Source organism: Bubalus bubalis, chromosome 8 (genome assembly GCF_019923935.1).
Source record: "Bubalus bubalis isolate 160015118507 breed Murrah chromosome 8, NDDB_SH_1, whole genome shotgun sequence".
Classification (NCBI taxonomy): domain Eukaryota; kingdom Metazoa; phylum Chordata; class Mammalia; order Artiodactyla; family Bovidae; genus Bubalus; species Bubalus bubalis.
The window spans coordinates 98154094-98176302 of NC_059164.1; the positions used below are offsets into that span (position 1 = coordinate 98154094).

The following is a 22209-nucleotide window of genomic DNA, read 5'->3' on the forward strand; positions in this document are numbered from 1 at the left end:
CTGCTATACTACTGTCTAGAGTAGAAAAGGAAAGAAGAATGTGGCAATTAGTATACATCAGAATGATCTCTTTTTCCCCATGTCCCATTGGATTTTGTAGACTAGTGTGGCTTCCTCGATAAAGGCCAGGTTGAAAGATAATGATACATAATTGATGTTATAGATAAAAGGCCAGCTTGAGTATTCTTAATAAGCAACTTTTGAGCTTTGTGCACATTCCAAGAATAGTAGACCAGCAACATGTCATTCAGGAAAAGAAATAACTTGGAGTTCAACAAGGCAGGATTGTGAACCACAGACAATAAGGATCCAACAGAAAGGAAATGAAAATGTCCAAACTACTGGAAAGAGCTGGAAGGGTCCTGTAGATATGAGTACATGAAACTTATCAGACAAAAGGTTAAATCCAGGAAGGCGGCTTAGAAAGTCAGGTCAAGAAAGGCTGTTGTCTAGGTCTTATCCAGGGGATTTCACTCTGGTGGCCTGCAGCTAAGATCTGTGTAGACCAGGCCATCGTGCTTTATTTTCCCTTTTAAAATTGTAATTCAAACACATTTTTGAGGTGTGGAGGTATGCACTCTTTAATTTGTCGATTCCCTCTTTTTCAAAATTGAAAATTTTCTTCCACCAGCCACTTCCGGCTTTTGTGTTTCTAACCTGTCTCTTCATGACAGACATGTGAGTTTGACAGCCTGGGGATTCTGGTCAGGCTGATGCTGAGCTCAGGATGTCAGAAGATTACCTAAGGACAACAGTAGAGAGGAGGCTCCCAAAGCCACGCTTCTAATTCGGGGCCATAAGCGATTTATTCTTAGCCCTTGGTTTCTATTCCTTGGCATATGTGTGTGGAGGGGAAAGCCAGGGTTGTGTTTGCAGATGTGTGGCACGTGGCCATTAAGGAAAAATCAGAGAGAAATTTTCTCACCAAAATAGCGCTCACCCAGTAAAACCTCAAGAAGAAGGAAAAGAGATTCGTGTTCAGTTCTAAACTTCACCTAAGATAAAAACCATCCTCTGCTACTAGCTATGAATTAATCTTCATGTAATTAAAAGTGCTCAGAAGCTTGTCAAATCAATATTACTTGGGGTTTCTAAAAATTAGTAACTTATTTAAACACTGATCTATACCTGATTCTTTACTGGGACATCTATTGCTATTTGTGGGTAGAATTTACAGGACTTCAGTGTCACTGTGTAAAATTCTGAATATGTCTGTTGTACCTGGTTTGTCTGTTCTTTGTGTCTAAACTACATGTTATATACAGCAATTAAAATGCTAATTTATCTTTCTTTTTGTTTAAAAAAAATACCAACTTTGTCCTTCTCAGCTGAATTCTCTTCTTCATTCTTTGATCTCTGGTTGACTGGAAGTCTGCTTTCCTGCCTTCATTTCTCCCTGTTCTTCTGGAGTGGGTCTTTCTCTAAAATGTAGTAGGCCAGTCAGGTAATTTCATTTATATTTCCCATTTGATTTAAAATGCCAGTTTGCTACTTGGATGTTAATATTTTCTTTAAATGGACTCTCTAAACTCTTTAAGTGACCTCAAAAGATTCATAGGCAGGATTTAAGGGAGATACAATTCATTTTCCTCAGTAGAAGAGTATTCACATTAGAAAAAAAAAAGTATTTGTCTTATTTAAATCAAATAAATAAAGTAGTAATAGCCACTTTCCAGAGCTACCATTAGCATGTTCCTGATTATAGTCTCCAAATTTTTTAAACAGTCTTCCAGACAATTTGGCAGCTTCTGCCTACATGGAAATATACAGTGGAATTCTTCAAAAACAACCTGATTTGTTGCTTACTGGTTCCAAGTTAAATAGGTGTAACTCTCTAACAGAATATCAGGAATCCACATTACAGTGAAAATCCAGAAATTTATTAATAATAAGATAAGGTAAATCTGAACTGCTTCACATGATACTATTTAACCAGTGCATCTTCAGCGTTACAATCTCAATAGTTATCTATGAAAAAACATATGTCCGCTTAGACTGGTGTCCATGGATAAATGCAATTGCTGTTAGCTTTGCCTTCTAATGAGAAAAGGGTTTGCCAAAACAAACATTACTATTTCAGTAAAACACATTTATTTTCCAGAAACTGCCTTTGCCAAGGACTAATATAAGCAAATGTTAGAAGAAAAGTAAATGGAAACAGAAATTTGGATCCTTGTCTAAGCCAAATTCATTATGAGGTAGTAAATAAAAAATCTAAGATATATAGCTGTTATCGTATTTTAGTGTTTTCTTCCCAAGATTTTCACGGGTTCTTGCATATGTCATCAACCTGTCAGTTTCTCTTATGGGTACAGTTTGTAGTAAATGTTTACTTTCAAGGGGCTGGCTTCTCCTGATACACTTCTGAATTACCACTTGCTTCTCAGAAAACATAAAATTATTTTAGTCTGAGAAAAGTGTAATTACAAAAATGTCCTAGATTGGGCTGCCCTAAAATAGTGGTTCCTGTGCAAGTAGTGTACTTGGGACGTGAAGGAAACACTATAGGAAGTGAGGCGGAAAAAGAAAACAGCCAGTTAAGAATGTTTATTAAGCAACTCACTACGTGAGCTTTTAAACGTAACCCCACTGGGAAAAGCCTAGAAGCCATCACAAAACACATGCTTCTAGTTACCCTACCTGAGGCGTGAGCGAGTCTAAGAAATATTCTCGCACCAAATCTCATAGATGAGTGATTGAAGACTGCTCTTAGGGATGACTCTGAACATGCAGGTTGCCCCCTGGGTGGACAAAGTGGGCACCTGTAGCCAGAGGAAGTCCTCAGGCAAAGAGATGCAGGGTTGGCCATTGGAAGTCCAGCTGATAAGCATTAGTCTTAAGGGCTGGGGGCCGTGAGGCCAAAAAGAAAGCTAATTGGCAAGGGATGAAGTGCTTATCCAACCCCCTGAAAATTATTTATTTATTGTAGGTATTTTTTAATTTTTAAACTTTTTATTTTATATTGGCGTATGCCAAAGAATTGGGCTTCCCTGATAGCTCAGTAGATAAAGAATCCACCTGCATGGTGGATAATAAAAAATTAAAACCACCGAGACCCTGGTTCGGTTCCTGGGTCAGGAAGATCCCCTGGAGAAGTGATTGGCTACCCACTCCAGTATTGTTGACTTCTCTTGTGGCTCAGCTGGTAAAGAATCCGCCTGCACTGCGGGAGACCTGGGTTCGATCTCTGGGTTGGGAGGATCCCCTGGAGAAGGGAAAGGCTGCTGCTGCTAAGTCGCTTCAGTCATGTCCGACTCTGTGCGACCCCATAGACAGAAGCCCACCAGGCTCCCCCATCCCTGGGATTCCCACTCCAGTATTCTGGCCTAGAGAATTCCATGTACTCCATGGGGTCGCAAGAGAGTCGGACACGACTGAGCGACTTTCACTTTCATACCAAAAATTATTTAAAATCTATGTGCTATTCACTTCTAAGGACATAGAAAGTTAAAAATAGGCTATCTCATTTTAAATATGCTTATATTCCAGTTTTACAGGTCAGGTAAGTCCTCAGTGAATAACGGGACCTCAGTGCTGCATAGTTTGAGCCCATTCTCGTGTCACAACATAGGTCAGGGTCTATATAAAATCAAACAATGGTTAGCAATCCTTTTGATTCAAACCATTTCACATCACTCGGATAAAGTGTGTTACACAAATAAACAACACGTTGTGATTTATTTAGACCTGGCCAGAAAATACAAAGAGCTACATATTAATTTTTCTGCTTTCTGTTCATTAGGATTTGAGGCCAGGAGATGTATCTGGCAAGAGGAACCTCTGGGAAAAGCAATCTGTGGACAAGGTCACTTCCCCCACTAAGGTAATCTACTGGGAGATTTGTTTTTCATGGGTTCATTTCCTACTGTATCCTGCAGTGTGAGGTCCCAGGGTCAAATGAGAAATAGCACTGATCCACAGACTCTTGCCTGAGTAACCATCAGTTTCTAAAGACCTGTATATGGTACAGTGAAGGGCAGTGTCATGGAGCCTTCAGCGTGGTAGGTTTGTCAGTTACACAAGGTAAATAGTCCAGATCCGTGAGATGGTTCCTGGACTTTCCAGAAACATCGTAGTGAAAGGGGCGTTGATCTATACCATGAAACTCTCTAAGACATTCTAAGTCCAGGTTTGAAGATCAGAATTTTCAGATTGCCCGGGGAAGAAACATCTCTCTCTCTACAGGGTAGTTTGAAAGCTGCTTTCTGGAGCCATTCTAAGGGGTCGCATTGCCAGCAGCCTAGGACTCAAGGCTGATATGACAAAAAATTAAAATAACATTCAAAAGTTAGCAAAATTTGCTACCCTATGAAAACTAGTGGCTAAGGATGTTTGGATTTGTCTTTTTTTTTTTTTGTCTTCTGCTCATTCTTCATAAAGGGGACTCTGGACAATACCTAAATGATGCACAAACTAAAAACAGGACCCCTTGTTGTAGCATTTTATTTCAAGTAATAATTCCAGTCTTCTCTCTTGGTAGAGGGAAAATTGAAAAAAGAAAAATCAGGGAGTAACAGTTAGTAAAATTAGGCTAGTCTGCTTATGGCCAGGGTAGAACTCCATACACAGAAGCACTTTTTAAGCAACTTAGGACTGAAGAACATCTCAAAAGCATCTGAAGAATCACTGTAATTCACAAAAGGGAAAGAATTGCTTCCTCTTTCCTACTTCTGTGTGCTAGTCTGGTGCTGTTGAGTCTGAGTGTGTTACTCCATCTTCTCTATTAGTTCTCAGTTGTTACATTTTGGTAATAAAATCCACTGGGCCAGCCTCTCTACTTAAATGACTTTTAAATAAGCTTTCTAAATAATCGCTAAATATATTAAAAGTATCAGTAATAATTATCACCATTACAAATCGCTAACATGTAATGAACATACACTATATACAAGAAACTGTTCTACCTTCTCAACCTACCTTATCTTATTTGACCATCCAATCACCATTATTTATTTTTCAGTCACCATTATTACTATTAGCCCCATTTAGATCTGAGGAAAATGAGGCACAGAGAGTTAAGTAACTTTCTCAAAGTCACACAGCAAACAAGGAGCAAAGCCTGGATTAAACTCAGGCAGTCAGATCTGAGCCTGCATTCTTAACTATTATACATGATGGGGTGTTTATGAGAATTGCATACTCAATAGAAAATATAACATTCTGAGTTTCTTATACAGTTTTCTCCTGGTGGAAGGGAAAGGAGTCATTTTTCAGTTGTTCTTTAAAAAAAAAAAGAAGAAGAACTTTTGTTGGCCTAAGCCGTTATGACCCTTCTAGGAAAGATCTTTCATAAATGACAGTCCAAATGTTTATATAGTCTCCTTTCTGAGTAGGAGATGTCAGCTGTCCCTAGGCCATCAACACAAGTTTAATAGATCCCCTCTGGACAGCATTCCTCTGGGGCAGTGTTCTAGAAAGTAAAGATATGGTCTGGGATGGTCAGACTCAGACAGCACCACTCACATACAACACAACACAAATGGTACTCCCTGAACTTGTGCAACATTGTGATAAAGGGTAAGACTTCACACATACCAGCCCCTCCTCTTTGATCTATACCATGAAACTCTTTCTACAGTAATAATAATAACATAACCAGCAGGCCCAGAGCTGAGTTTATGAGGCAGCAAAGTAGACAGCTCCTTTGGGCCAAAATGTCAAACTCACTCGTGTCATGCAGTAATTCCTTTGAAATGAAACTATCTATTTGAAATTGCAGATTCACAACAACTCAACATTCGTGAATACTTCAGCAAAGACTTTTATCAGCTAGCAGAAGAAAAGAAATGGTGTACAATAAGACCATGGATCAGACAAGTTTCTAGGGTAGGGGTGTATGAATAGGAAGTAGGAAATGAAAAAACCGGAGAGAACTGAAGATAAGCCTAGTCCGCTTTACCATCATGCCTTGATGTGGCCTAGACTAAGCCATTCAGTCATGCGTGCCTATCTTGGGATGCATATCATAGAGTCCTGGCCCTTATAGTAGTTAAAAAAAAAAAACAACAAACCTCTTTGACCCTGAATGCCATGAGCAAGGCTCCAGATCAAGATATGAAAAAGGGAATATAAAGAAGAAAAAAAGAGGAAAGTGAAAAAAACAACAGAGGAAAGGATAGACTGAAAGAAGAGGAGCATATTTAAATGAAATGCCAACAATAATCTTCCCTTTCATAAACATTTATTCCTGCCATATTATGATTCTTTTTTTTATTCTGACACAAAATGTCTAGCTGAAACACCATGGCCTGCCTATTTAAAGCTTTCTTCTCTTAACAGGTTTGAGACAGTTCAAGAAAGAACCCAAAGTAGCCGCTCAAGATGCTGGACCAGCTCAGTTGAAGAGGGCTAATTTGCTCTGTTTTATATTTATGTTGATTTACTAAATTGGGTTCATTTCCTTTCGTTTTGTTTTTCATTATCCCAGTAAACCCATGTATATTATCACTATATTTAATAATCACAGTCTAGAGATGTTCATGGTAAAAGTACTGCCTTTGCACAGGAGCCTGTTTCTAAAGAAACCCATGCTGTGAAATAGAGACTTTTCTACTGATCATCCTAACTCTGTGTCTGAACAGTGATACCAGCCACATTGAAAGTCAACAAAAGGAGATCCGAGTTGGAAATTGCCTGAGGAATGTGCAGTATCCAGAAAAATGAAACCTAGTGGTTTAAAAACAAAACAGAAGTCATGTCATTTCTGCACTTTAGAATAAAGCATGGAAGAAATTATCTTATAGGCAATTATAACACTTTGTGAAAGTAACCCACTTCAGATTTGAGATACTGCAATGTTTGTCTTCAAAATAGAAAGATGTACGGTTAAGGTATTACTTTTTTCATGTTGATGAATATCTAAATTGGGTTATGATGTTAGCTGACAGTGGTACTGATTTCTTTAGGTTGGTTGCTTTGTGGATTTCTTTGGTAGTGATAGTAAACCACATTTTAGATGACCCTGATCATGTATGTATGTGCATACACGTACACAAACACACTAATGGTAGAAAGCTTTTTTATGTGCTAGGCTATTATATTTAGCAGTATGTCCCTGTAACTAGCCAATATCACTGCTTTTTAAAAACTAAAAATCACAATATTATATTAATATTTCATATTTGCCAATAGCAACATGGCAGAATAGGTATCGATATGTTTCCAATGCTGGATAACCTATAAGAAAGAGAGATTCAAAGTGTCAAAATGCATTGACATTTTCTATAAAACATAGTACTTAGTTTATAATTAAAAGCAATCTTGAAGTCCAGTGTGAATTGTACCAAATCTACCAAACTTAAAGCTTGCTCAGAACTTCACTCGTAAGAATCAAGTTCACAATAGATGGGCTTAAATGCTATCTGAGGTCTCTTCCTTCTCTGAAAATTAAAGACAAGAATCTTAGTGACAAAATTGTACAGCTTAGAATTCCATAAATAAGTGTACTAAGACCAACTTTGACTAATCTCTGGAAGCAGAAAAGTAAGCAAAAGCCACTATTTAGGAGTCATGACCTACTTACATCTTTAACATCTTTTTAGTTAAACTTTTCTACCTTTATTAGTCATTGGTACTTGCCATAAGTTGATAATGTGCTGAGCTTTCAAAAAAAAAATATGTAATTTTCATTAGTTTTACCTTTTTCCCCAAGAGTCTGTCAACTCATCATTTGTACACACACAATCCGGATATCAGATCTTCTTTTAGCTCATATGCATTCATCTATTCTTCACAATAAATAAGAGTACTCCAGTGTCTTGGCAATATGTTCTAGCATAGAGCTATACATATAGTGTAGTTCTATAAACCTATACCTCATGACTTACCAAAGTTATCTTAGTATCAATTCCTACCACAATGAGGGAGCCTCCCAAATGACCCTTTTCTAATCCACAGTGTTCCCTGGGGGAGCTTGCCAGGGTAGGGCTGGCATGAGGAGTGACTAGCGCCTTCCAGGGGCTCTTTTCCTCGAAAATCAATATAGAGTGGTTGACTCTTCTAGCTTTTAGCACACCTGGGCCAAAGAAAGTAAAGCCAGCAATATTGCACAAGTCACCCACCCATGACAGAGTAGACATGAGTCTATGATAAGATGAACTAGAATTCACGTGCAGTGCCTGAGTTAGCACTGACTCCCACGACTGGAGTGAAATGGATCAAAGTTTGAATTATGGCCTATAGCGAGATCAAGTTTCTTTGTTGTACTTTTGAATAAGAGCTTCTCCTGATCACTGTTATATATTTTTTTCTAGAAAGTCTAAAGTTAAGAAGAGAATATATCGATTGATCCTGACTTTTATTCCAGTATTTGGATGGAATAACTTTTAGGGTAGATTTTTGTTCGGTTTGAATTTAATTTTTTGAAAAAGAAATTCCTTGTTTACTTGTTTCATTGCAATTCTCTTTGTTATCTTTTTAAGAGATAAACCTGCAAGGTGACTAGCATGTTCTGTGAATCTGCCATTCCTGAAAATTTTATAAACACAGTATTTTTCACTGATAATTGATCGCTGCAATAAATATATATTGTGAAAATGCATCCACAATAAATGGAATTCCTCCAAATGTCTTTGCCTCACTTGTTTTATGTACTATATTGATTACAAGAGTTCTATCTGATGTAATAAAGATTATGGCATAGCAAAATGTGTATTTCAGATTGAGTCTTGGATTCATTTTTTAAGGAAGAAAGCTATTTCATATTTTTAGATACTTCTTATTACAAGCAGTTTTTCAACAAAACATTAAGAATCGCTCTGATTGGAACAACTGATCAAACATATATGGAAAGTTTGAAAAGAGGGATTAAAAACTTTTTCTTAAAAAAAAATGATCAAATGTTACTTTCTCCTCCTCTCGTTCCCCATGTTGTCACAAGTCATTGCTCTTGCTCCTACGGTGGCAGTATTGTTTTCTCAAAGGCAGTGTCTTTTATAGTAGAAATACCCATTTAATATATACTGCTATACTGCTAAGTCACTTCAGTCGTGTCCGACTCTGTGCGACCCCATAGACGGCAGCCCACCAGGCTCCCCCGTCCCTGGGATTCTCCAGGCAAGAACACTGGAGTGGGTTGCCATTTCCTTCTCCAATGCATGAAAGTGAAAAGTGAAAGTGAAGTCACTCGGTCAGGTCCGACCCTCAGCGACCCCATGGACTGCAGCCCACCAGGCTCCTCTGTCCATAGGATTTTCCAGGCAAGAGTACTGGAATAGGATGCCATTGCCTTCTCCAGGGGGCTTCCCTGGTGGCTCAGAGGTTAAAGCGACTACCTCCAATGAGGAAGACCCGGGATCGATCCCTGGGTCGGGAAGATCCCCTGGAGAAGGAAATGGTAACCCACTCCAGTATTCTTGCCTGGAGAATCCCATGGACGGAGAAGCCTGATAGGCAACAGTCCATGGAGTCACAAAGAGTCAGACACGACTGAGCGACTTCACTTTCACTTTCAATATATACTATTAGTCTATAAAATACTATTTGCAAGGCACTGGTGATTATATTTACATCCAAAGGTATTTTTTCATAGCAGTTTTATATATTTAAGTAGCACTACTTAAAATCTGAGGCTCGTCTTACAAAGGTTTTATTTATTTATTTGTATTATTTTGACTGTGCTGGGTCTTTATTGCTGTGTGCGAACTTTCTGCAGTTGTGGCATTCAGGCCTCTCATTGCAGAGTGGGACTCTAGCACACGCGGGCTCAGTTGCCCCATGGCATATGGGATCTTAGTTTCCCCCACCAGGGATTGAACCTGTGTCCCCAGCATTGGAAGGTGGGTTCTTAACCACTGTACTACCAGGGAAGTCCCCTCATAAAGGTTTTAAATTGTGAGTCCAGAGGCTCTGAACAGTCCCCTCAGAACTGTTCATAAGACTGATAAAGAGTTAGCAAACTACTGTAACTTAAAAACATTAGTACTTTTGACATTTCCATCCTAATAAGGACTCTAAGTTTAGACAATAAGATAGTTATCATCAAAGTCTATCACAAAATTAAGCAATGAAAAGCATACAGCCTGTAGTACTAGTACCATACTGATAGGATTAGGGATGGGTCAAAGGTAGTCCTACAATGTGCATATTCAGGGTTTGAGCTCAAAGATGTTGTGGTCTTGTGTGTGATGTAGAAACAGGTCTGTATTAGGGAGTTTTTTCTACTCTTGCTTGCATGTGTGTTCCAAGTAAAAAGATGGATAAGATCTCATGACCCTAAACATATCTTCTTCCACAGAAAAAGGAGATGGCCTAATAAGGTCTTGATTTGAGTGCTGTGTCTATTTGTGTTCAAGCTTATTAATCATGTTGTCCAAACATTCTATATCCTTACTAATGTTTTGTTCCTTTCTTCTAGCTATGACTGAATAAGGAATGTGAAAATCTCCCTCTATTATTATGGAGTTGTCTATTTCTACTTGTGAATATGTTAATTTTGCTTTCATATTTTAAGCTCATGGTTTTGGTGCATACAGAAATCTGGAATCATTTTCCAAGTGAATTGAATTATTTTAGTATTACGAAGTGCGTGTGCCTACTAAGTTGCTTCAGTCTTGTCCAACTCTTTGCGACCCAATAGATTGTAGCCCACCAGGCTCTTCTGTCCATGGAATTCTCCAGGGAAGAATACTGGAATGGGTTGCCATGTCCTCCTCCACAGGAAACTTCCTGACCCAGGATTGATTGAACTGTGTCTCTTAAGTATCCTGCATTGGCAGGCAGGCTCTTTACTGGTAGCACCACAATTATGAAGTGATGGTCTAATTATAGAAAAGATTTTTGCCTTAAAGTTTATTTTTTCTATTCTTAACATTGCTTCCATGGCTTTCTTTTGGTTAGCACTTGCAGGTGGCTCAGTGGTAAAGAATCTGCCTGCCAATGCAAGAAACACAGGAGGTGCAGTTCAATCCCTGGGTTGGGAAGATCCCCTGGAGTAGGAAATGGCAACCTTCTCCAATTTTCTTGCCTGGAGAATCCCATGAACAGAGGAGCCTGGTGGTCTATAGTCTATGGGGTCCCAAAGAGTCAGACTGAGCAACTGAGACTTGGCAACTGCTAACTTTACTTCTACCCTTTTACTTTTTTCTTTTTAACTTCACTGCCTCAACGATTAGTTTTAGTTTTTGGTCTCTTTTATTTTTCAATTTTTTTTTTATTGGAGTAGCTTTACCGTGTTGTGTTAGTTTCTGCTATGAAGCAAAGTGAATCAGCCACATGTGTACATACATTCCCTCTTCCTTGGATTTCCTTCCCATTTAGGTTACGACAGAGCATTGAGTAGAGTTCTCTGTGTTGTACACTCGGTTCTCAACTCTTTTATTTTCAGCCTTTGTGTGTGTGTGGTGTGTGTGTATTTGATATATAACTTTCTCTACCCCTTTACTATCAACATTTGTATATCTTTAGTTTTAGATACACGTTCACTTAGCCTGGTATCCATGGATAAATGCAATTGCTATTAGCTTTGGCTTCCTAATGAGAAAAGAGTTTGCCAAAATAAGCATTATTATTTCAGTAAAACACATTTATTTTCTACAAAATACCTTTGCCAAGTACTAATAGAAGCAAGTGCTGGAAGAAAAGTAAATGGAAACAGAAATTTGGATCCTTATCCAAGCCAAATTCATTACGAGGTAGTAAATAAAGAATCAACATTCTAACCTCTGTTCCCCGTAATTCCTCACAAGAGATTGCTATTTCCTAGGAGCATGCCTTGAAGACAGCCCCTTGTCAAGGGGCAAGTTGGGGCTCCTTTTGGAGCACACGGACAAAGAACAATAACAACACTGAAGGCCACCACGGCAGACTCTGCAACTTGGCCCAGCCATGAGATATCTGCCCTTCCCCCAGCCCTGAATCATCCTCACACGACAAGGAACTAGCACTTGGAAGAAAGAGGGGATGAATGTAAATAGTAAAACATCACTTTCCTCTCACTTTCTAAGTCACCAGAGCTAGGGACAGATTTGGGAGGTAATGAGGAGGACACTGAATCGAGTTTGAAATTGAAGTGTAACATGTACTGCATATCAAATATCAGATAACCCCAGGTGCTCCCGGGATCCATACGGCTTCCTCAGCCAAATGATGACAAGGCCTCCACAGCCACATAACCACTGACTTCTGTGATGTCATAAATAACTGATTACCCTAGTCATCTCATCTTCTCATTTAAGTCTCTGCTCAAAATGATATGACCACACAGAATAAATCACATTCCTAACACAATTTACATTTGGCCATATGTTGCTAAAGTGACCTTAACTCCTGATTGCCATGCCAATAACTGTACCTTTTGGGTTTTTCTTTTCTTTTCTTTCTATTGCCTTTTATACTGCAGGCTTAGAGGAGATGAATCCATCCAAAAACTGGAGGAGGAAAAGTTACTGCACAGGTAAAGCGGACTTCCTAGGAAGCAGAAGCTGCTCCATGTGGAGTGTATCCCTTAACCTCTAATAAGATCATACACAAGGGGAACAAAAACTCAATATGCCATAATAGACCTTTGGGATGAAGTTTACTCCTTCCACTTTAATTTGAAGGCAAAGAATTTCATTTTCACTATATTCTACTGTCAAATAGGAGAGTAAGTTTTTCTTAAAAAAAAAAAAAAAAGCTAAAAAGCAACAGGTGCTTAAGGAAATCATTTTAAATTTATCTGGGGAAGAAAGAGGTCCTAATGAAACCTCTTTCCTTAAAATGTAATGACTCCAGCTAAACCAGCAGTCCCCTACCTTTTGTCACCAGGAACTAGTTTTGTGAAAGACAATTTTTCCACAGACCAGGGGTAAGGGGTGATTTGGGGATGATTCAGGCACATTTATTGTGCACTTTTGGCTCAGATGGTAAAGAATCTTCCTCTAATGTGGGATACATGGGTTCAATCCCTGGGTTGGAAAGATCCCCTGGAGAAGAGCACGGCTACTCACTCCAGTATTTTTGCCTGGAGAATTCCATAGACAGAGGAGCCTGGTGGGCTACAGTCCATGGGGTCATAAAGAGTCAGACACAACTGAGCGACTTTCACTTAACTTTATTTCTGTTATTATAATATGAGCTCCACCTTAGATCATCAGGCATTAGATTCCATAGGTGGGGGACCCCTGGGCTAAACAGTTCTGCCTAGTATAATTCATAACATGGTCTTCTCTCAGAACCATTGTACTTGCTGATTCTCCTGCCTGCTAAGGTCTCCCCCTAGACATCCACGTGGCTCATCCCTTTCCTTGCTTCAGGTCTCTGCTCAAAAGTCTGTTCAGAGAGACTTTCCTGGACTGTTCATCAAGAGAGCCACATCTACCGAGGTCCACCCACCAGAGTACTCCCTATGTGCTTTAATTTTCCATTTTATTTCTCTCCACACCATTATTATCAGCTGGGTGCTTTTTTTTTTTTTTAACACAACCCTTATGGCAGAAAGTGAAGAAGAACTAAAAAGCCTCCTGATGAAAGTGAAAGAGGAGAGTGAAAAAGTTGGCTTAAAACTCAACATTCATAAAACTAAGATCATAGCATCTGGTCGTATCACTTCATGGCAAATAGATGGGGAAATAGTGGAAATAGTGGCAGAATTTATTTTGGGGAGCTCCAAAATCACTGCAGATGGTGACTGCAGCCATGAAAGTAAAAGATGCTTGCTCCCTGGAAGCAAAGTTATGATCAACCTGCTGCTGCTAAGTCACTTCAGTTGTGTCCGACTCTGTGCGACCCCATAGACGGCAGCCCACCAGGCTCCCCCGTCCCTGGGATTCTCCAGACAAGAACACTGGAGTGGGTTGCCATTTCCTTCTCCAATGCATGAAAGTGAAAAGTGAAAGTGAAGTTGCTCAGTCGTGCCCGACTCTTAGCGACCCCATGGACTGCAGCCCACCAGGCTCCTCCATCCATGGGATTTTCCAGGCAAGAGTACTGGAGTGGGGTGCCATTGCCTTCTCCATGATCAACCTAGACAGCTTATTAAAAAGCAGAGACATTACTTTGCCAACAAAGGTCCATCTAGTCAAGGCTATGGTTTTTCCAGTAGTCATGTATGGATGTGAGAGTTGGATTATAAAGAAAGCTGAGTGCTGAAGAACTGACGCTTTTGAACTGTGGTGGTGAAGACTCTTGAGAGTCCCTTGGCCTGCAAGGAGATCCAACCAGTCCATCCTAAAGGAAATCAGTCCTGGGGGTTCATTGGAAGGACTGATGCTGAAGCTCTAATACTTTGGCCACCTGATGTGAAGTGCCGACTCATTGGAAAAGACCCTGATGCTAGGAAAGATTGAAGGTGGGAGCACAAGGGGACGACAGAGGCTGAGATGGTTGGATGGCATCACTGACTCAATGGACATGAGTTTGAGTAACTCCGAGAGTTGGTAATGGACAGGGAGGCCTGGTGTGCTGCAGTCCACGGGGTCGCAAACAGTCAGACACAACTGAGCGACTGAACTGATTGGTCTGTCTTCTCCCATTAGCACATAATCTCCATAAGGAATATCTGTTTTATTCTCTGCAAAAGCCTTCCACAGGGAACAATCCCTGGCAAGTAGTAGGGATTGAATAAATACTTGTTGAATTAATGACAGAATGAGTAAAAATAATTTTCAAAGTTTTTTAATTTTTATTACACACTAAAATTTTTCTCTGTAGGATCACTTGAAATATGATTGCGTAAACATTTGAACTAAAGATCTTGAGACCTAAGTTCCAGCCCTACCATCCATTTCTTGTGTAACTTGGTTAGATCATTTCTTGGAGTTTCACCTTGTGTGTCTGACACTATGGCTTGCAATCTTGACTCTAAAATCCAACACAAAATAGATTCCATATATAAAAATTGTCTATGCATGTCATCTTTAGTAACATGTATGACCTCCAATACTTTGGCCACCTGATGCGAAGAGCTGACTCATTTGAAAAGACCCTGATGCTGGGAAAGGTTAAGGGCAGGAGAAGGGGACGACAGAGGATAAGATGGTTGGATGGCATCACTGACTCAATGGACATGGGTTTGGGTGGACTCCAGGAGTTGGTGATGGACAGGGAAGCCTGGCGTGCTGAGGTTCATGGGTTCGCAAAGAGTTGGACACGACTGAGACTGAGCTGAACTGATGACATAAAACCAGGTACAATTATAAAGGGTTATTATTTTCCAAGAAAGTGTGATTTAATAATGTGCTCTATTTCTTTTTCTGGAAGGGCCAATCTTTCAAACCTCTGACCTCAAAAAATTATGTTATTTTTTGGAAACTGACAAAATTTAACCAGAGACTATTAATCTATTTCCATGTTTAAGCTATTGCTTTGCTCTTTATTCTACTGTGAAACTTGCTATGGTCCATCATCTCCATTTTTACAATATTACAAATCTCATGACACATAATGCCTCATGCAGGCACCAAAGTTTTTTTCTTTTTTTAGCTGTACTTGGAAAACTATTCCAAATAAACTATCCAGTAAGCTAAAGACCAGGGGGAAATCAAGATGGAATATACAGGAATAATGACTAAGTCTGTTATGGGAAGATCATATTTAATTAGATGAAACAGTCATGTAATGTAATTTGCATAATGTCCTCCATACCGTTGTTGTCACTGTTTACTCACTACGTCATGTCTGAGCCACTTCCAACTCTGTGGACTGTAGCCCGCCAGACTTCTTTGTCCATAGGATTCTCCAGGCAGGAATACTGATATGGGTTGCCATTTCCTTCTCCAGGGGATCTACCAGACCCAGGGATTGAACCTGTGTCCCCTGTATTGGCAGGCGGATTCTTTATCACTGAACCATGATTATTATTCTTAAAGTATCTCTGAGCTGATAAAAATCTCGAGACTTCACCCTGCTATATCTCTGATTCTTCTATCAAACATTTAAAAAGAAAAGTCTCATTTTCCAAATCCAATAAAGATTATTGGCCACACAACTGTGCAAAACGCAACTGTGTGGCTACAAATAAAGTTCAACAAAGCAAAAGCCTTAACCAGTCTGCTCCACTGTCTCCTCGGACAAGGGAAAAGGCAGACAGCTGAGGTGCAGCACCGAGGGAACAAATACTTGTCCTTCCTCTGCCCCTATAATTTCTTGCTAGCCACCTTCCCGCAGCCAGAGGCACTTTGACGCCTGTGTGTCTCTCCCTAGCTCCTGTCATCTTCAGCGCTTTCCCTTTCAGTTCAGTTCAGTTCAGTCCCTCAGTCGTGTCTGACCCCCTGCCACCCCATGGACTACAGCACGGCCAGGCCTCCCTGTCCATCACCAACTCCCGAGCTTACTCAAACTTAAGTCCATTGAGTCGGTGATGCCATCCAAGTACAGCTTTCCCTTTCAGATCAGATCAGATCAGTTGCTCAGTCATGTCCGACTCTTTGCGACCCCATGAATCGCAGCACGCCAGGCCTCCCTGTCCATCACCAACTCCTGGAGTTCACTGAGACCCACGTCCATCGAGTCAGTGATGCCATCCAGCCATCTCATCCTCTGTCGTCCCCTTTTCCTCCTGCCCCCAATCCCTCCCAGCATCAGAGTCTTTTCCAATGAGTCAACTCTTCGCATGAGGTTTATATTCTTTGCAGCCAAAGATGGAGAAGCTCTATACAGTCAGCAAAAACAAGACCAGGAGCTGACTGTGGCTCAGAACATGAACTCCTTATTGCCAAATTCAGACTTAAATTGAAGAAAGTAGGGAAAACCACTAGACCATTCAGGTATGATCTAAATCAAATCCCTTATGATTATACAGTGGAAGTGAGAAATAGATTTAAGGGCCTAGATCTGATAGATAGAGTGCCTGATGAACTATGGAATGAGGTTCGTGACATTGTACAGGAGACAGGGATCAAGACCATTCCCATAGAAAAGAAATGCAAAAAAGCAAAATGGCTGTCTGGGGAGGCCTTACAAATAGCTGTGAAAAGAAGAGAAGCGAAAAGCAAAGGAGAAAAGGAAAGATATAAACATCTGAATGCAGAGTTCCAAAGAATAGCAAGAAGAGATAAGAAAGCCTTCTTCAGCAATCAATGCAAAGAAATAGAGGAAAACAACAGAATGGGAAAGACTAGGGATCTCTTCAAGAAAATCAGAGATACCAAAGGAACATTTCATGCAAAGATGGGCTCGATAAAGGACAGAAATGTTATGGACCTAACAGAAGCAGAAGATATTAAGAAGAGATGGCAAGAATACACAGAAGAACTGTACAAAAAAGATCTTCACGACCCAGATAATCACGATGGTGTGATCACTGACCTAGAGCCAGACATCCTGGAATGTGAAGTCAAGTGGGCCTTAGAAAGCATCACTACGAACAAAGCTAGTGGAGGTGATGGAATTCCAGTTGAGCTTTCCCTTTACTTCAGCTGAAATGCAGCGTAGCTAAGTCTGCCCAGGTCTCGCGAGGGTGACCCCGTTGCCCTGGTAACGAGTGCGGCGCGCCACGAGGTGAAGGGCGTGGCGGGGGCTGCTCAACTGCAGTAGAGGTTTATCCAGTGTCGGGGCTGTTGGCGTCTGGGGCAGAACTGCGGCTCCCGGCACGGAAGAGGCGGCTGGCCGGGCCGCGGGACGACTGACCTGGCCGGGAAACTCGGGGCGAGGGGGAGGTGGCCGCGACGGGACAGGGAAGTGCCGAGGGGGACAGTCCCTAAGGGGAAAGATAGCGCCCCAGAGAATGTGCCCTTTCCCGTACTGCTGGGTCGCGAAGTAAGTGTGGGAGGAACACTTGGGCCCCCCGGGAATTGTGGCTTCACTGTCCTTCCAGCCGAGGAAGTTGTTCCTGCCCGCGGAAGGGCCCCCGCACGACTGGGCGGGGCGGTGCCGGCAGTGTCGCTTCTGAGGTAGAAGAAGCGCGCGGAGGGAGCGCCCCTTAGATCTGCCTGTGTCTGTGGCGTCCCTGTCGCTCAGGTTTTACCCTGCAGCAGGTTGGTGCGCCTCTTATTTTCACCTAAAAAGACAGAACCAAAATTTATACCAGTCTAGTTTTCCAAAATTGGAGTTGCGGTCCCCAAACGGAACCTTTAGTCTCTTACTACTGAAGGAATCACCCATAAGACAGACTTTTCTGTTGTATTAGTAGTTTTTCCGCTATGGAGCTTGGGCTTTATATAGTCCACGCTCTAAAACACTTTGTTGAAAAGAGCGTCTTTATGTAGTCCACGCTCTAAAACCCTTTTTGTAGAAAGACCGTAAATCAGTAGTTTCAAAATTAGTAAATTCCTTTAGTCTCTCAAAAATAGTAAACTCTTGACAAGCAATTTCTATTATTTCATTGTCTTCACCGTTTAAGAGAATACTCGCATAGGGAGGATTAATGGTCGTTGTCAATTCAGCCATCTGATAACGATTGAAATTCCAGTAAGACTTACAACCGAATACTTAGAACAGACAGTATCTGTAGAATATCAACCAAAATACAGAGAATAAAAGCCTATTTTCATTTGAAAAATTACGCAGAAAAAATATTAACTATATTATTGAAACTCAATGCCTGAATCAGTAACTGTAAATTTTCTTTGATTCATGATTTTTTTTAATGCCTCGGGCTCATTCTGAATTTCTATCGCTGTATGGTATTTAATTGTAAATAGAGGATGTAAATGATTTGGCTGTGTACCCTGGAAATTCCTTTTTCAATTAAATTATTTACTTGTTTTTTCTTTTGTAATTTTTGTCTCTAATAAAAATAGAAAATTATTTAAATCTTTGAAATTAAAGGTTTAATTAGCTGTGTCCTAATTTACTTTATAGAGGCACCTTTTGTCACTATTAATTAAATTGAATATATTTGGGGGTAAACATTTAATGTGTGCTTAAAAAGAAAACTACCAAATAAGTTCCTTACAAATTGTTTTATAGCCAACCTACATAATAAAAGAAATTTCAAGCCAGATATTGGAAAAGATGTCAGAAGATTCAGAAAAGGAAGACTATTCAGACAGAACAATCAGTGATGAAGATGAATCAGTATGTTTTTCTCAACTATATCCTACTTAAAACTTGTTATAAAATACGAGTTCCCAGTAAAAATGTTATAAATTCAATTGACTAACAATCAGTTGGATACTTAAATCACTTGTCACTGAAGTTGGGAAATAAATTGAAAGCAAAGCTGTTACTGTGTGCAGTATGCCCTATGTAAAGAGAGAATCTATATTGGGGTTTTTTTGAGAAAGTATTTTGGGTAAGACTTCTCTCAGTTATCTAAAGAGTGCGACCTCCAATTTCTAAACCTATCGTGTGTCACCATAATAGGTTTCCTGGGGCAGTGATGTAGCAAAAGTACATAGAGGAAGAAAGCGGGGAGGGGAGAAACAGTAGTTTATCTTTCTAAACAAAATAGTTTAGCAGTAGTTAAAAATATTTCTTCTGGTTCCAGCACATATTTATAAGAAATTCCCTTCGCATTTTAGTAAAGTATAAATTATCTATGTGAGTTAAGGTCCCAAAATAAACTCCCCAAATGAGGTATAACCCATTAAGTCCACGGCTTTCTGAGTTTCTTGTCTTTCTTCCATTTTTCCGGTTAATTTTATATTGAATTTGAATTGTTTTGCCAGGTTTAACAAGAATCTTTAAACTATTTCTTCTCTACAATCATTAATATGGCCTTGCCTTGTGGAAGAAGAGAAATAAAAGATGAAAACTTTGTTTCAGGATGTTCAAAGTGTTGGGTACTTTGAGACCAACAGCTGATAATAACCCTTTAATTTTTTCATTTATTAAAGATTAAAGACACATTCAGTTCTAAGCATTAAGATGTAAAATATTTCTGGATTGAAAAGCTGTTTTTAAAATAGAAATATTTTTAAATTCTCTTGTTTTAGGATGAGGTTACCTTTATGAAGTTTGTAAATGAAGACATCCATCAGTGTGCACTTCTGACAGGTTTGAAATTATTCATATATTCTCCCTTCTCTTTCTGATAAGACCTTAAGTAGATGAAAAATGAGAGAAAGCTAGAAAAAAAAGTCAGAGTGAATAACACAGGAATTATTATTCTGTTATTGGTAAGGAGAGATGTATTTTTAATAAGAGTATTTTGGAGTTTGAGCATTTTTTTTTAATTGCGGTATAGGAGATTTACAGTATTCTGTTCGTTTCAGGTATACGAAAAAGTGACTCAGTTTTATATATATATATATATATATATATATATATATAATATATATAGTTTTTCACATTATTTTCCATTATAAGTTATTAGAAGATAATGTAATTGCCTATGTTATTCAGTAAAGCCTTGTTTTTATCTATTTTATGTATAGTAGGTTGTTAATCCCCTACTCCTAATTTATCCCTCCCCCTTCCTTTCCCCTGCGATAACCATAAATTTGTTTTCTATGTCTATGAATCTGTTTCTATTTTGTATATAGATTCATTTGTATTGTTTTTTAGATTCCACATATAAACCATATTGAAGTTTGTCTTCCTCTGTCTAACTTCACAGGTATTTTAAAAAATGATACAAATGAACTTATTTACAAAACAGAAATAGACTGATAGAATTTCTAAAACAAACATGTTTACCACAGGAGAAATGTGGGGGAGGGATAAATAAGGAACTTGGGCTTACATACATACAGGTATAATGTTCTCAAGTTCCATTCATGTATTTTTGAGGTCCATATTGTTGCAAATGGCCATATCCCATTCATTTTTATGGCTGAGTAATATTTTATATATATATATATATATATATATATATATATATATATATACACACACACACACACACACACAATACGTCTTAAATCAGTCATCTATTGATGGGGACTTGGGTAACTTCCAAGTCTAGGCTATTGTAAATAGTGCTGCTATGAACATTGGAATGCATGTCTCTTTCTGAATTAGAGTTTTAGTTATTTCTGGATATAAATCCCAGGAATGGGATTGCTGGATCATATGGCAGTTCTATTTTTAGCTTTTTAAGAAACTTCCATACTGTTTTCCATAGTGGCTACACCAATTTACATTCCTACCAACAGTGTTTAAGCGTTCCCTTTTCTCCACACCCTCTCCAGCTTTATTCTTTGCAGACTTTTTGATAGTCATTCTGACCTGTGTTAGGTGATAACCTCATTGTTCTTTTGATTTACATTTCTCTAATATTATCAGTGGTGAGCATCTTTTCCTGTGCCTGTTGGCCATCTGTGTCTTCTTTGGAAAAATGTCTATTTAACTGTTCATTTTTTGACTAGATTGTTTGGGGTTCTTTTTGTTTGTTTTTAAATTTTATTGGAATATGGTTGATTTACAGTGTTGTGTTAGTATCAGGTGTGCAACAAAGTGATTCATTAATACATATACGTATATTCATTTCTTTTTCAGATCCTTTTCTCATAAAGTTTATTACAGAATATTGAGTAGACTTCCTTGTGTTATACTGTAGGTCCTTGCTGGTTATCTATCTTACATATGATGCGGTCTGTATGTAACCGCAAGTTTCTTATTTATCCCTCCCCCACAACATTTCCCCTGTGATTACCATGTTTGTTTTCAAAATCTATCAGTCTATTTCTGTTTCATAAATAAGTTCGTTTATATCATTTTTAAAAATTATATTCCATATATTGGTGATACATATGATATTTGTCTTTGTCTGACTTATATCACTTAGTATAATAATATCTAGGTCCATCCATGTTCTACAAATGACATTAATTTGTTCTTTTTTATAGCTGAGTGATATTCCATTGTATATATGTACCACATCTTATCCATTCCTCTGTGGATGGACGTTTAGGTTGCTTCCATGTCTTGGCTATTGTAAATAGTACTGAAATGAACATTGGGGTGCATTATCTTTTCGACTTATGGTCTTTTCTGCATATATGCCCAGGAGTGGAATTGCCAGATCATGATGTTGTTGTTGTTCAGTTACTAAGTTCAGTTACTAAGTCCACCACTTTGTGACCCCATGGACTAAAGCCCGCTAGGCTTCCTTGTCCTTCGCTACCTCCCAGAGTTTGTTCAGATTCATGTCCATTGAGTTGATGATGCTATCTAACCATGTCATCCTCTGCCACCCACTTCTCCTTTTGCATTCAGTCTTTCCCAGCATCAAAGTCTTTCCCAGTGGGTTGACTGCATCAGGTACCAAATTATTGGCGCTTCAGCTTCAGTCCTTCCAATGAATATTCAGGGTTGATTTCCTTTAGGATTGACTGGCTTGATCTTGCGGTTAAATGGATTCTCAAAACTCTTTTCTAATACAATTTAAAAGCATCAGTAGTTCTTCGA

At 39.2% G+C, this 22209-nt stretch overlaps 2 protein-coding genes across 13 annotated transcripts in view; both read left to right on the top strand.

The window, feature by feature from the left end:
- CALD1 (caldesmon 1) overlaps positions 1 to 8565 on the top strand; it is a 204610-nt gene extending 196045 nt beyond the window's left edge. For all 9 annotated transcript variants that reach the window (XM_044946883.1, XM_044946884.1, XM_025291551.2 and 6 more), the window contains 2 exons: positions 3743 to 3823; positions 6280 to 8565. In XM_044946883.1, coding sequence (XP_044802818.1) covers positions 3743 to 3823; positions 6280 to 6285 — 87 coding nt within the window. In that variant the 3' untranslated portion in view covers positions 6286 to 8565. The remainder of the gene's footprint in view (positions 1 to 3742; positions 3824 to 6279) is intronic.
- An 8655-nt stretch (positions 8566 to 17220) lies between these two features.
- Positions 17221 to 22209, top strand: part of AGBL3 (AGBL carboxypeptidase 3) — a 98385-nt gene continuing 93396 nt past the window's right edge. For 2 of the 4 annotated variants that reach the window (XM_044946886.1, XM_044946888.1), the window contains exon 1: positions 19822 to 19854. Coding sequence is in view for 1 of the 4 variants with exons in the window: in XM_006079866.3 (XP_006079928.1) it covers positions 18871 to 18933; positions 19794 to 19854 (124 nt within the window). In the remaining 3 variants the exon portion in view is untranslated. Of the gene's footprint in view, positions 17892 to 18825; positions 18934 to 19793; positions 19855 to 22209 lie in introns of those variants that run through there. The other 2 variants (XM_006079866.3, XM_044946887.1) reach the window with 2 other exon arrangements.